General features: G+C 55.0%; 1 protein-coding gene across 2 annotated transcripts in view; it reads left to right on the plus strand.

Annotated features, from left to right (window-relative positions):
• The window catches only part of ELL (elongation factor for RNA polymerase II), a 70,433-nt gene that overhangs the window by 47,664 nt on the left and 9,014 nt on the right, over positions 1-13,755 (plus strand). For both annotated transcript variants that reach the window (XM_036093910.2, XM_036093911.2), the window contains exons 3-7: positions 1,063-1,184; positions 1,629-1,792; positions 3,886-4,160; positions 7,987-8,111; positions 13,127-13,223. In XM_036093910.2, coding sequence (XP_035949803.1) covers positions 1,063-1,184; positions 1,629-1,792; positions 3,886-4,160; positions 7,987-8,111; positions 13,127-13,223 — 783 coding nt within the window. The remainder of the gene's footprint in view (positions 1-1,062; positions 1,185-1,628; positions 1,793-3,885; positions 4,161-7,986; positions 8,112-13,126; positions 13,224-13,755) is intronic.

Genomic DNA, 13,755 nt, shown 5'->3' on the forward strand with positions numbered 1-13,755 from the left:
TCCTTTCTTGTGGCCTGAGCCACTGTGTTCTCAGTCTCAGACAGGCTGAACTGCCCTTATTTACTCGTGACAGCGGGGCAGGGGTGGAATTCAACTGGGCCATGTTTGATCTGGTGCTGATGAGGGTTGTTGGTATGCTCACCTCCATTGGAGAGGAAACAGGGCTTGGGCATACTGAGGTGGTTTGGCCGGCAGCCTGGGGATGAGGCCAGAATGCGGCCTGCCCATTCCCTTAACCTCCATTTACCACTTGTGCCCCCCTTGTGTGTCTGTCAGCTGTGATGAGCTCCTGTACCCAAAACCCAGTGATTACTTTATGAGGGGCCACCACGGGGTGACAGAGGGTTCTGGAGGCCCATCCTGTACCCCGAATATGGGCCAGCAACCAGAGCATGGGGTCTTCCTACCAACTCCCTCAACCTAGGGAGGGTTGGTCTGAAATCCTGCAGTGGCCTCTGGGCACAAGGCTGTCCCACCTGCGCTGAGCCCTATACCTTGGCTGGGACCATTGCTGTCTGTCTGTCTGCCAGCCAGGCTGTCCATCCCTTCTGCAGAGGCACTGCCCAAAGTCAGGGTTACATTAACCAAGACATTCATCCTGTGTCACATGTAACCGTGTCATGGTTTGTTGAGGTGAGTGCTGCCCATCTGTGAGCCCCTGGGGGCCTGCAGGGCAGTGAGTGGACATTTAGGTGGAGTGTGTATCCCACAGGGGAGCAAGGGTTGGAGTATCTTGGCTGCTCAGTTTGCCCTGATGGCTCCCGATGCCCATCTTGTCTCATTTCATCTTCACGCATGTCCCAGGCCAGATCTGCCCCATTTGCTGGGCAGGAAACTGGGTCATGACCCAGATCAGGGTGGGATCCCTGTCTCCGGGTGTATGTTAAGCGCTCTATGCTCCTCAGACCGAGATGCCATCACTGCTTAGAAAGTGCTAGCACATTCTCATTGTGTCAAGTTGTGGGGATGGTCTGAGGTCCAATGGATGGGCCATCCCATGGTGCCCGCCCCCACGCCCCTGTGTTGTGGACCTGTCAGTGATGTCTCCCGTTCTCTACACAGCACATCTCCATCCCCCAGCCTGACTGCCCCACAGAGGCACGGACATTCTCCTTCTACCTCTCCAACATTGGCCGGGACAGCCCCCAGGGCAGCTTCGACTGCATCCAGCAATATGTCTCCAGGTGAGGTCCTACCTGGGCCCAGTGCCCCCTTCTTCTTTTTCTTCTTTTTTCTTTCTTTTTTTTTTTTTTAAGTTTATTTATTTAAGTAATCTCTACACCCAACATGGGCCTTGAACTCACGACCACAAGATTGAGAGCCGCATGCTGTATGGACTGAGCCAGCCAGGCCACCCCAGTGCCTCCTTCCTTCCTTTACATGAGCCTTGCTGCTGCTTTCAGTGTGTGCGGGGCATGGATGCAGGTCCTGGCCTGCTGCCTCTGCCCAGGGGCCTAGGTTGCCTTGTTTCTTCCAGATCAAGATGTGCCATGTAGAAACCATGCTGCTCAAGTTATCACCGACCCCATTTCCCACCTGGGGATTGGGGGGGGCGGGCACGGGCTCCTAGACTGTCTCTCCTTGTCATCCCAGGAGTTCACCTTGGCTCCTGGCCCCTTATCTTGCAGCCATGGGGATGTTCACCTGGACTGCCTGGGCAGCATCCAGGACAAAATCACGGTGTGTGCTACTGACGACTCCTACCAGAAAGCACGGCAGAGCATGGCACAGGCCGAGGAGGAGACACGGAGCCGTGGTGCCATTGTCATCAAGGCCGGAGGCCGCTACCTGGGTGAGGAAGAGGCCTGGGACTCCACCTGTCGGGGGGCTCATGCCTGCTGGGCAGCTGTGGGGTTGGGGAGCAGGAGAGACTCAGGGCCTGTCCTGGCCAGGAGCTGGAGTGATGGGTTAACGGGTGTGGCCCCAAGCAGGGTGAGCCAAGTCGTTGTTGGGTCAGAAAGGAAGGTCCTGTTGCACTGGCTGAGTCAGCTGGGGGCTGTGGCATCTGTTGATTGCCCAGTTTGAATAAGAGCCCGAAGAACTCTAGGAATTCCAAATCCACGGGCCCCTCTCCCAGGCTCTCGCCTCGGGGATCTCTACCCATCAGAGAGATAGACCCACTCTTTGACAGCAGGGCTGCGGTCTGTCCTCCAGCGGCCACCCCTGCCCTCACCTGCCTGGCCGGCTCTTCCCCAAGACTGACATGGCCAGTGGCAAGGTGCAGATGGCGAGACCTACCCTGTGGCAAGTGGCCTGCTGCTTGGGCTGGGGCCATTGAGGGGCCTTTGGGTCGTACCTGGGAAGGAAATGTGTTGACTCCCTGCTGGATGAGAAGGCCCTGGCGGCATACCATCTGCTTGGAAACAGTTTTGGTGAAGTTGAGACACCAACAGCATGAAAAGTGTTTACTTGTAGGAAGCTCCATTCCTGCTTTAGTCTTCCCAGCACCTAGGTCCAGACAAGTTCAAGTCATGAGGATTCAAGGCTGCGGGGAAGGGTGTTAGGCCTAAGGGAGGCTCAAAATGGCTTACAGCAAACCAGGACCTTGATGGCTTTTGGGGTTTTTTTCTTTTTTAAGAAAAGGTAGGAGGATTTCAAAGCCCCCCAAAGGAGCACATGATTTCACTGGCTTGGCAGTGAGATTGGCTCTGAATGAAACCCCAGATGTCTGTGCAGGAGTCCGTGTCGCCAGTGAACGCTGCGTCCGGGTGGACGTGGCCGTGCGTGCTGAGGGAGCCTGTGCTCTGGGCTGTGGCCGTTGCTGGGGACAGAGCCACCCGAGAGCAGTCGCCAGAATCCAAAAATGCTTCCCCTGCCTGCTCTCACCTCGAGGTGCAGATGTGGACATGCATATACATCTCAGTAAATATCTGGTCCTTCGGCCTGAAACTTGGTCAGAAATGTGGCTTCTGCCACTTTGGATACAGCAAGAGTTTTGCAGTGGTTTTGGTTTTGGTGGAAGCACTTGTCACCTGGCCTCTGAAGACAGACATGCTTGTCCCACTGTGTCACGCCTCTCCCTGACCCTGCGTTGGCCCATCAGCTGGGTCCTCTGGGGACAAAGCCTGGCCCTGAGGATTCTGACAGCACTTCTTCCTGTGTTAATTTGACAAATAAGATTTAAGGGATGAGAGCAAAAAAAATCCTCCTAGAGAGCTTTCTGGCCCAAGGTCATGAAGCGTGCGCTGCCCTCCCTCGGCCGTGCGTGTTCTCTCAGCGGCAGTGCTGCTATCCAGGGGGTAGTTAACAGTTTCTGAGTGGAGGCCCCTCCCTCCAGAGCAGAGCTGGAGTCTGTTTGCTCTAGAAGGGTGGGGGATCGGGCTGCTGCCCCTGGGACTCTGAGCACAGCCATGTCTGCCCAAGAAGCGCTCGACAGGGCTGCAGCTGGGGAGCTGCTCCTACCTTCGGGTCTCTAGAGAAGCTGCCCAAGCAGCCTGATGCCTTTGTTCACTCCTTTTTCATAAAAGAGAATGGGGGATCCTGTGGGGCCAGCACAGTGCTGTGATGTGTAGGCTCTGGGGGCATCTGCCTCTGGCCATTCAGAAACCCCACTCTTTTTACCATCAGCCCCCTCTCCCTGTAGTGGTCGGGCTGCCCGTGATGAAGTCCGTTCCGTTTCCTGCAGCTCCTGCTTCTGACACTGGGGGCCCTGCAAGCGCCTGATGAGCTGTGTGTGGTCAGCAGGTGGTGCTCTCAGCTGTCCTGGGTCCCCACCGAGCCGGCCGGGCTGGACAGGGCTTGAACTGAACTGCCTTCCCCTCGGGCTGGTGGCCATCAGTGGGCATCCACGCACTTGCTCAGAACTTGGCATCAGCCCCAGAGGGGCAGAGGGGCACAGAGGCCCCCCACCCCCTCACATCCCTAATGCCTTGGTTCTTGTTGCAGGCAAGAAGGTTCAGTTTCGGAAACCAGCCCCGGGGGCCACAGACGCTGTGCCCTCCCGGAAGCGGGCGACCCCCATCAACCTGGCGAGTGCCATCAAGAAGAGCAGTGTTGGTGGCATTAGCGGGGGCAGCGGGGTGTCTCAGAGGCCTTTCCGTGACCGGGTGCTGCACCTCCTGGCGCTGAGGCCCTACCGGAAGGCTGAGCTGTTGCTGCGGCTCCAGAAGGACGGCCTGGCCCAGGCGGACAAGGATGCGCTGGATGGCCTCCTCCAGCAGGTTCGTGCTTGCCCGGGCCAGGTTGAGGGTCCAGTCAGCCTCAAGTGGCCTCTGCACAGGGTCTGGACGCAGGGCGGGCTGGGAGGGGCCCTTCCCGGGATCTCTTCCAAGATTCTCAGCCTGCCTCAGAGCCTCGGCCTCCTGGGTTAGGACATGCTTAGGGCTGTCATGGACATCTCCCTCGTCGTGGTGCTTGCTGTCCAGTGGCCCTGAGGGTGGCTTAGAGTGAGGTCAGCACCCTCGTCCACACTACCTGCTAACACACAGGCAACAGGCACAGCACAGAGGATCCTAGACTTTAGTTGCCTGATGATTTTAGAATCAAAAGAAGCCTGGGTAACCACAGATGTGAGTTAACAAGAGCTCAGCCTCCTCAGTCAGGTGGGCTTCCCTGCCACTCACCAGCCATGGCCCTGGGCAGGGGGCTTCACTTGTGGACCCTCGGGCTGCCACGTGCGGCCGCAGCTTGCCGGCAGCCCCTCTTGAGGGGTGGAAGGGTGAGCTGGAGGGAACGTGATGTCTGCAGATGGAGGCTGCTGTTACAAAATAGCTCAGGCTTCGGAGCAGGAGCTGTGGGCTTGGCTGCTTTCCCTAGGCCCTTCCCTGTCTCCCAAAGCCCATGGAGGGAGCTTGAGGAGCCCTGGGAAGCTGAACAGCTTGTTCTGGCTTTGCCACATCAGCTGGGCCATGCAGATACCTCGGAGCCCTGCTGCGAGGTTCACACGGCTGGCAGTGGACAGTCCCATCCTGCGGAGGAGGCATGGTCGCACCTCTACGGGTTCTGTCTGCCAGCTCACTTGCCCCTCTTGCATCCTGCCTCAGACGCTCTGGGTGCGCAGACAGTGGAAAACTCACATGCTGAGATAATCAGTAGTTGTATCTGAGGATGAGCCACAGGGTTCACTGCCCCTCATCTCACCGGGACCCTGGCCTCGGGGGCTCCACTTGCTAGGAAACTGTGTGGATGTGGCCTTTTTTTTTTTTTTTTTTTAAAGAGTGTATGTGCAAACAGCGGGGAGGGGGGCAGAGGGAGAAAGAGAATTCTAAGCAGGCTCCGCACCCAGCATGGAGCCCGACACGGGGCTTAATCTTACAACCCTGAGATCGTGACGAAATCAAGAGCCGGACGCCTGACCAACTGAGCCACCCAGGCGCCCCTGGATATGGCCTCTTGAGCTACTGTCCCCTACTCAGAGGTTGTGCAGGTGAGGACCAAGCTGCGCAGTTTCTCCCTCTGAGCATATGAGTTGGCTCAAGGCCTATTAGAAGATAGATATGTAGCTACATGGCTCAGAAGTTTTCTTTGGCAGAGGGGCTTGCCAAAGCATCCAGAAAGCTCCAGAACCAGGAATGATGTTCCTAGGGGGTTTGTTTCCTTGGAAAGTCGCAGGTGTCAGCCTTATCCTTGGGAACTCAAGGGAAGCACAGTGGAGGCCCTCCCCTTAGGCTGGAACTCGGAGAGAGTGAGGCAGGGCTGGCAAAATGCCGGGTCTTTAGACGTGAGCCAGGACTGAAGACACAGGGCTGCCCCTGGACGTGCTGCAGCCCACACTGCTGTCCAGTGAGTGGCCATCAACCCCTACTGTGGCATTCTTGGAAATGCCCTTGCTCCCACCTTCCTCTTTTTTTTTTTTTTTTTTTAAAGATTTTATTTATTTATTTGACAGAGAGAGACACAGCGAGAGAGGGAACACAAACAGGGGGAGTGGGAGAGGGAGAAGCAGGCTTCCCGCAGAGCAGGGAGCCCGATGTGGGGCTCGATCCCAGCACCCTGGGATCATGACCTGAGCCGAAGGCAGACGCTTAACGACTGAGCCACCCAGGCGCCCCTCACCTTCCTCTCTTGCCCTGTTTGTGCCCAGAAGAAAGAAGAAGCACATGAGCCCCTCAAATGCAGAATGTGAAACTTGACTGACCAAGCACACAGTTACACCTGAGATTTACCCTCTGAGCAATCCTCAAATGCGGCCAGAACACCAGCCTCAGTTTTCCGAAGAGCTAGGGATCTGTTGGTACTGATGTTGTTCTGCCCGGGGTGCCTGCTTTTTTAACTTCTGAGATACTATCGTTGCTCCCAGCCCTTTCCCGGGATCAGAGAGGCACCGTGCTGGGCTCTGGTTTCTCTGGTTGATTCGGATTCAGCAGCCTCCTGTGGGGCAGCTTATCTCGTGTCTGTGGGCAGAACGTCCTCCCCATGTCTACTCTGATTTCTTCTGAATGGCCCCATCTGCTTTGTGCTTCTGTATTTACTACCCAGCGTGTCCTCCTGGCAGCTGTGGGCAGTAGCAGGACCCCAGCAGCTTGAGGAAGGGGAAGGTCTCGGGGGATTCTCTGGGCTGGGCCTTGCGCAGGCTGGTCATTTCCAGCCTCCCCTAAGTGATCAGGGATTCCGATGAGCAGCACAGATGAAACCGCACTCTTCAAAGGCACCTTCTCTCTTCCTTCTGTGAAAACATCCAAGGCAAAGATTTAAAGCATCTGTCTCCGGGGCTGGCGGGGCCTCAGAGAAACCCAGAGGCTCATCCTCTGTGGGTGGGAGTGTTGATGGGTGGGTGGCTCTTCTGGAGAGCATTTTAACAAAACGCATCAAGAGCCATAAAAATGTTCAGAGCCTTTGACCCACTAATCCCACTTCTGGGAAGCTGGCCGAAGGAAGCCATTGCCAGCATGGAAAAACCTGCACATAGCGGTGTCTGTTTATGCTACAGAGAAACTGGAAGTGGCGTCAGCATCCAACAAAGGAGAAATCTTTGAGTAAATCACAGTGCAGATACTTGGTGGAATATTACTTAGCCATTAAAAAATGCTCCCTGAGGAAACCCTTGTGACCTGGAGTCCTCTTAGAAGCCCGTGATAGTGAAAAACATCAGCTGCCGCGCCAGCTCTCCGCGGCCAACAAAGTGGGGCAGGGCTAGCTGGTTGCTGGGAAGGTGGACGTAGCCTGGCCCCTGGAGGCCCTGGCTCCCCCACCCGCCACCATCTCTGCCACAGGAGTGTGTATCCAAGAGGGGGTGTCAGTCTCTCCAGGCTGCTGTACCAGAATAACAAACTGGGTGGCTTATAAACAACAGATGTTTACTTCTCACGGTTCTGGAGGCTGGGAAGTCCAAGATCAAGGCGCCAGCAGACTGGGTGTTTGGTGAGGGCTCCCTTCCCGGTTCACAGACTGTCTTCTCAGTGGGTTATCATACGGCAGGAGTGGGGAGGGAGCCTTCTGGAGTCTCTCGTAGAGGGACACTGTTCACATTCATGAGGGCTCCACCCTGATGACCTAATCACCTCCCAAAGGCCCTACCTCCTAATACCATCGTTTTGGGTGTTGAGATTTAACATGAATTTTGGTAGGACAAAAACATTCAGTCCATAACAGGGGAGGCTGGTGATGGGGTCCTGTGAGTATAGACGGCAGCCCCCCTTGCTTTAGAGCCAACCTGTCTTCCAGTAGCTATAAGACATGTGTGTCAGGACCTGGTGTTCTGATACTTTTGCATCCCAAGGCTTGTTGCCCCAGTGTGCAGGGGATGGGGGGGGGGGTGCTGTCCTCTTTCCCCTTGTGTATCTCTGCCCCCCACCCTCCATCAAATGCTTTCAGTAACTTCTGCCTCTCCTGGGCTTCCGGCAAGATGCTCCTGTCTCTCTCTCTTTTTTTTTTTTGTCAGAGAGCCCAAGAAGGGAGAGGGGCAGAGAGTGAGAAGCAGACTCCCCACTGAGCAGGGAGCCCGATGCAGGGCTTGATCCCAGGACCCTGGGATCGTGACCTGAGCCGAAGGCAGCTGCTTAACTGACTGAGCCACCCATGCATCCTGATCCTGTCTCTGTCTTACAGGTGGCCAACGTGAATGCCAAGGACGGCACATGCACGTTGAAGGACTGTGTGTATAAGGATGTGCAGAAGGACTGGCCTGGCTACTCGGAAGGGGACCAGCAGCTGTTGAAGCGGATGCTTGTCCGGTAATGCTGCCTCCCATGCCTGGGCATGTCCCCGCACCCTGGTTCTGGGGCAGATGTCATCCTGAGGATGCCGGGGTGGCCTAATGTGGTCCCAAAGGTCATAGGGCCCTTGAGCAGGATGGAAGGATCTGTGGAGGCTCTCTAGCAGTCTTTCCCACTACCTGGGACCCACAGTGCCGAGCCAGCCCACTGTGGCCTCCTCCTGGGGGAAAGGTCAGCTCCTGTTGAATGGAGTGGAGGGTGCAAGTCACCCACCCGAACACCAGAATGCCCAGACAGAAGGATTCGGTCAACCCAGCTTGTTCCACACTTCCTTTCCCATCAAGCTCCCTTCCAAAACCTGCGCATCCCCACAGGCTTCAGCTACAGGCCACTTCCTTCTTAAAAAGAACCTCTCAAGAACTTGAAGCAGAGAGAAACAAAGCAAAACAAAACTCCCCACAGGCGTGATTAAGTAGCATTAATTAAACACATTCCCTCTCAGATTAATTGGGACCTGAGGTCAGGAGTGGCCTTGGTGGCTCAGGGGAGGAGTGGTTAAGTAGGCCCCTGCCTGGCTCAGGTGAGCAATTAATGATTTCCTTCTCCGCTGATGCCTGACTTGGGAGCACGGGCTGTGAAGCGCCGTTCAGAGCAGGCTGATACACTAATTAGTCTTTAAGTGATTTCTCAGGGACTTGAGTTATTTATGAGGTTGGTTTTGTTGTTTTTGTTTTTGTTTTTTTTTTTTGTTTTTTTTTGTTTTTTTTTTTAAAGATTTTATTTATTTGACAGAGAGAAACACAGCGAGAGAGGGAACACAAGCGGGGGGGTAGGAAAGGGAGAAGCAGGCTTCCCGCGGAGCAGGGAGCCCGATGTGGGGCTCGATCCCAGGACCCTGGGACCATGACCTGAGCCGAAGGCAGACGCTTAACGACTGAGCCACCCAGGCGCCCCCTTTGTTTTTGTTTTTTAAGTTCAGCTGTTTAAAGCAATAATTGCATGTAGACTTGGGGCTACTCTAGGTGAACCCAGAGTTTCTCCTCAGCCCTGCAGGGCACTCCTCCCCAAGCCAGTACCTGCTTCCAAGCCAGCCTGGGGTCACTGGTCTGGCTGTCCAAAGGTCTTGGGGAGGCTGAGGAGCTGTTCTCAGTAGAAGACCACTCCTACCCCCGTCCCCTCTCTGGCGTCTCCTGTTGCCCCAGCTAAACACGTCGGGTTGGTACTGTCACCTCCTACAGGTGTTTTCATCCATCACACATTTTTGGTCAAAGAGTCTGGTGTTGAAATGGTCAAATTTACCCAACCAAGTGCTTTGAGGTGACGAGGGACACATGAAGGACACTACAAGGCTGTTCCTGCCCTCCCTCCCTTCAGAGCCTCTTGTTAGGTAGCTGCTGTTGTCAGACCCCAAGGGCCTTGGCCACACGGAGCTCTCCAGAAGGGGCGTGGCCAAGAGCAAGTAGCCTTGTTGTGTGTGTGTGTGTGTAGATGGGGTCGGTAGGAATCTCGGCTCTGAAGCTTTTTTTTTTTTTTTAAAGATTTTATTTATTTATTTGACAGAGACACAGCGAGAGAGGGAACACAAGCAGGGGGAGTGGGAGAGGGAGAAGCAGGCCTCCCACCAAGCAGGGAGCCCGATGCGGGGCTCGATCCCAGGACCCTGGGATCATGACCTGAGCCAAAGGCAGATGCTTAACGACTGAGCCACCCAGGCGCCCACGGCTCTGGAGCTTTGTGTAATTCCTGGCTCATATTAATCCCTGCTCCGCTGAGTGAGCTGCCAGGACTTATGTGAACCCAAGGCACTCGGCCTTCTCCTGGGCAAGCGTGGTGTTCCTCTCTCTGTCTGCACGGGCCAGCTTAGGGATCAGCTGCGCCAGAAACCGCTTGTTACCAGCCGCACCTACTGTCCTTGGAACCTTGAGCCGGTTGGTGTGCAAAGGTCAGGGTCAGCATCCTCAATGCCTGCAACCACACTGAAGATTACCCCAGCCACCTGTCTGTACAGTTTTTTTTCTTCAATTTAGGTTGTTCCCTCCCTGAAGAAAACCCCATTTACAGCGGTTCTTGAAGCCTCGAAGCAAGAAGGAAAAATAGGGCCTTGGGGTATTTCTGCCTGTGGGGACCAGTATCACCCCAGAAGTTGGGCCGCCTCCTTTTCCTACAGCTTGTTTAAAATTCATACCAGAGTTAAGCATGCTGATGCTTCCAGGTCGGCCTGGGCCCCTGAGGCTCTGCTCTACATGGACACCCACTTACAGCATCATTTTGATTCTTTCTCAGTGTTTCTGTTCCCCGTGTGTGTAGCTGCTGGGGCCTGTCCTGTCCCAGGTGTTCCAGTGCACGATGAGGCCTCGGCAGCCGTGCCCAGCCCTGTGGTCACTCCCCTTGCGTCTGTTTTTTGTGCCAATACCATACTGTGTTGATTATTATGGCTTTATAGTGTATCTTGAAATCTGGGATTGTGATGCCTCCAGCCTTGTTCTTCTTTCTCACAATTCAGTGGTGGTAATTACATTCACAGTGTTGTACGACTGCTACCTCTACTAGTTCCAGAACGTGTACCCCAAAATGGAACCCCGCATTAGCAGATACTCCCATTTTCCCCCTGGCAACCACTGATCTTTCTGTCTCTATGGATTTCCCTGTTCTGGACGTTTCGTATCAATGGGCTGTTACAACATGTGGCCTTTGGTGACTTGCTTCTCTCACTCAGTGTACGGTATATGGTTAAGGTTCATGTAGGTTGTAACATGTATCAGAGCTTCGTTCCTTTTTGTGGCTCAGTAATCTGTTGTGTGTGGATATACACCACGTTTGTTCATCCACTCACGTGTTGATGGTCATTTCCACCTTTTGGTGATTGTGGATAGTGCTCCTGTGAACATTTGTGTACAAGGATTTCTATGGACATAGATTCTCAGTTCTCTCAAGTATAGAAGGAGGACTGGAGTTGAGGTTTTTGGAAAAGTGCCAAACTTTTTCCCACGACAGCTCCACCATTTTATATTTCCCCTCCCAGCAACACATAAAAAGATTTTCTAGTTTCCCCACTTTCTCACCAATAGTTATTATTTTCCATTCTTGTTTTGTTTTATTCTAGACCTCTTAGTCGGTGTGAGGTAAATATCTCATTGTGGTTTTGGTTTGCATTTTCCTGATGACTAATAACGTTGAGTACTTTTTCATGTGCTTATTGGCCATTTGTGTATCATCTTTGGAGAAATGTCTATTCAAGTCCTTTGTTTTCTGTGGATATTAAGGCTGGTGTTTCTGTTGTGGTTTTAAAGTTTTCATCTGCTTATAGAGTCTCTCTTCCCTTTCAAATGCATTCTCTTGTTTTTTTTGGACTCTGACATTTGTTACCTGGAGGCCTAGGTGCAGCTCTTCAAGGCTTTCCTGAGTGGCTCCGTTTCCTCAGGAGGGCTGCCTAGGTTTCTCTGAACCTCCCCATGGACCCCTCTGTTTCCTCAGTCTCCTGAGGCCACACCTCTGTCCATCACATCCCATTGTCCAGGTGTGTCTTGAGCAGCCTCCTGGCCTCCTAGAGAAGGCTGGGCTCCCTCACTCATGGACACACTGTGGGCCCCTTCCCCACAGCCCCAGAGCAGAGCAGGGACAGCCCTGCAGGAGCCCCTTCTCTGAGGTCTCTGAGAGTCTGAGCCTAGGCCCGTGGGGTTCTATGGCTTGGGGCCCCATTTTCTTGGATCCTATGAGATAGTCACCGCTTCTGCTTTCAGCATTGGATTGTGCTGCTCTCTCTTCCCGTTCTTCTTCATGCCTGTTCAGTGGAGGCTGGAAAGAGAGCAGACGTCAATGCCTGTGGTTGCTTCCGTGTGGCTGGACAGCAAATTTGAGGTACCCGGCTTGGCCGTGGGGACTGTGTGGCCCCTGGTGAGTGCTTGCACATTGCAAGCACTTTTCCTGGGGCTCTCCTCGCATTTGGGGCCACCACGGAGGGGACAGTAGCAGCGGTCTGTCATGTGGTCGTCAGTTAAGGAGGTCTGCTCAGCTCGTCACTGGTTAAGAGCAGTGCAGACGCGGTCCCTGTAGCCTCAGACCCCAGCAGGGCACAGAGGGCCCGTGGCACCACACTTGGCACCGGGCTGGCTGCTGGGTTCCCGTGAGACTCACAGCCTCTGGGAAAGAGAGGGGATCAGAGAGGGCCCTCAAGCCAGGGTCGCTAGTGGGGCCTCCATTTGCCCTTCTGAGTGTTGGGGTGTCTCTTCCCTTGTCCCTGGCTGCATCGTTATGCTCAGGTACCGGTAGGCCGGTGGCTGCCCCTGTTATCCTTGAGGAGGTATTGTCATGTTGGCTCCTGGGAAGGTCGTTCCTGAATCTGGGAGGCCTTCCTGTCATGCTAGGGCATCTCAGTCCCCTTCAGCATTTTCTAAAGTTCCTGCAGTAAGCATTATTAGGATGAATGATTGTTTTTTTTTAAAGATTTTATTTATTTGAAAGAGTTAGCGAGAGCAGGAACACAAGCAGGGGGAGTGGGAGAGGGAGAAGCAGGCTTCCCGCTGAGCAGGGAGCCCGATGTGGGGCTCAATCCTGGGACTCCAGGATCATGACCTGAGCCGAAGGCAGACGCTTAACAACTGAGCCACCCAGGCGCCCCTGAATGATTGTTTTTAAAAGGAGGGGCCAGTGCCCCAGTGTACCCAGCTCCCACAGGGACACAGCATGAAGCTTGAATATCCAGTCAGTTTTACTTGGGCTTCTGGTTTCCACAGTAATGGGTGTCTAGATGAGTGGGTGATCCACTGAGCTTTCTCTGGGCACACAGGACACCAAGTGGGCAGTCCTCCGGGCTGTGGATGAGCCTGGGGTGGGATGTGTTTGGGCTGCTCTCTGCCTGCCATGCCCCGAGGTACCCAGTGTACTCGACCCTGTTCTGGTTCGTCGGGATGGCAGGGCCCGCCCTGACTCACTGGGTGTAGGCGGGACAGTGTGGTGTCAGTGGGAAGGCAGGTGGGCCTGGACATGCCCCCCAGGTTGTGGAGCCATACAGCTACCCCACCTCTCCTTCGTAGGAAGCTGTGCCAGCCGCAGAGTGCCGTTGGCCTCCCTGGAGACCCTGCTGCCACCAGTCCTCCCAGGGAACATGGAAGCTCGGCCTCACCCCCTCAGGTAGGAGCGGTGGGCGAGGATGTGACAACGTGTGGAGGCCGTGGTGGCGGCAGTGGTGGGGGAGGAAGGCGGGATAGGGGCCAGTGGGCCAGGCCTGAGCTCAGTGTTTGGGCAGCCCGTGGGGCCCTTGGTTCAGAGCCAGGTATTTTCTTCAGTGAGTGAGCAACTGCCGGGCTTTCCCCAGACTGGGGACCTGGGCCTGGGCCCTCGGTGCAGTTCCCTCGCATGCTTGTGGGTGGTGTGTCCAGGGGAGGGCAGGCTCCCGGATTGCCCTGAGCCCTGTGCTCTGTGTACAGCAGGCGTGGCGGGTGCACTCGCCTCCCAGGGCTGACATGAAGTTTCCGTAAAATCACGTGGGCTGGCTGCAGGCACGGGGCCCTGGGAGTGGTGGCCATTGCCGATTTAGTCAGTAGTCAGGACGGGCGCTCAGGTGTCCCCACCTGGCTCATGAACCCCTCGTAGCAAGTCTCTTATTTACCCCCCTTCTCTCCTCTGCCCTGGAGGCTCCCAGCCCATGTCCAAGGCCCTGAAT

This window comes from Halichoerus grypus, chromosome 1, assembly GCF_964656455.1.
Source record: "Halichoerus grypus chromosome 1, mHalGry1.hap1.1, whole genome shotgun sequence".
NCBI lineage: Eukaryota > Metazoa > Chordata > Mammalia > Carnivora > Phocidae > Halichoerus > Halichoerus grypus.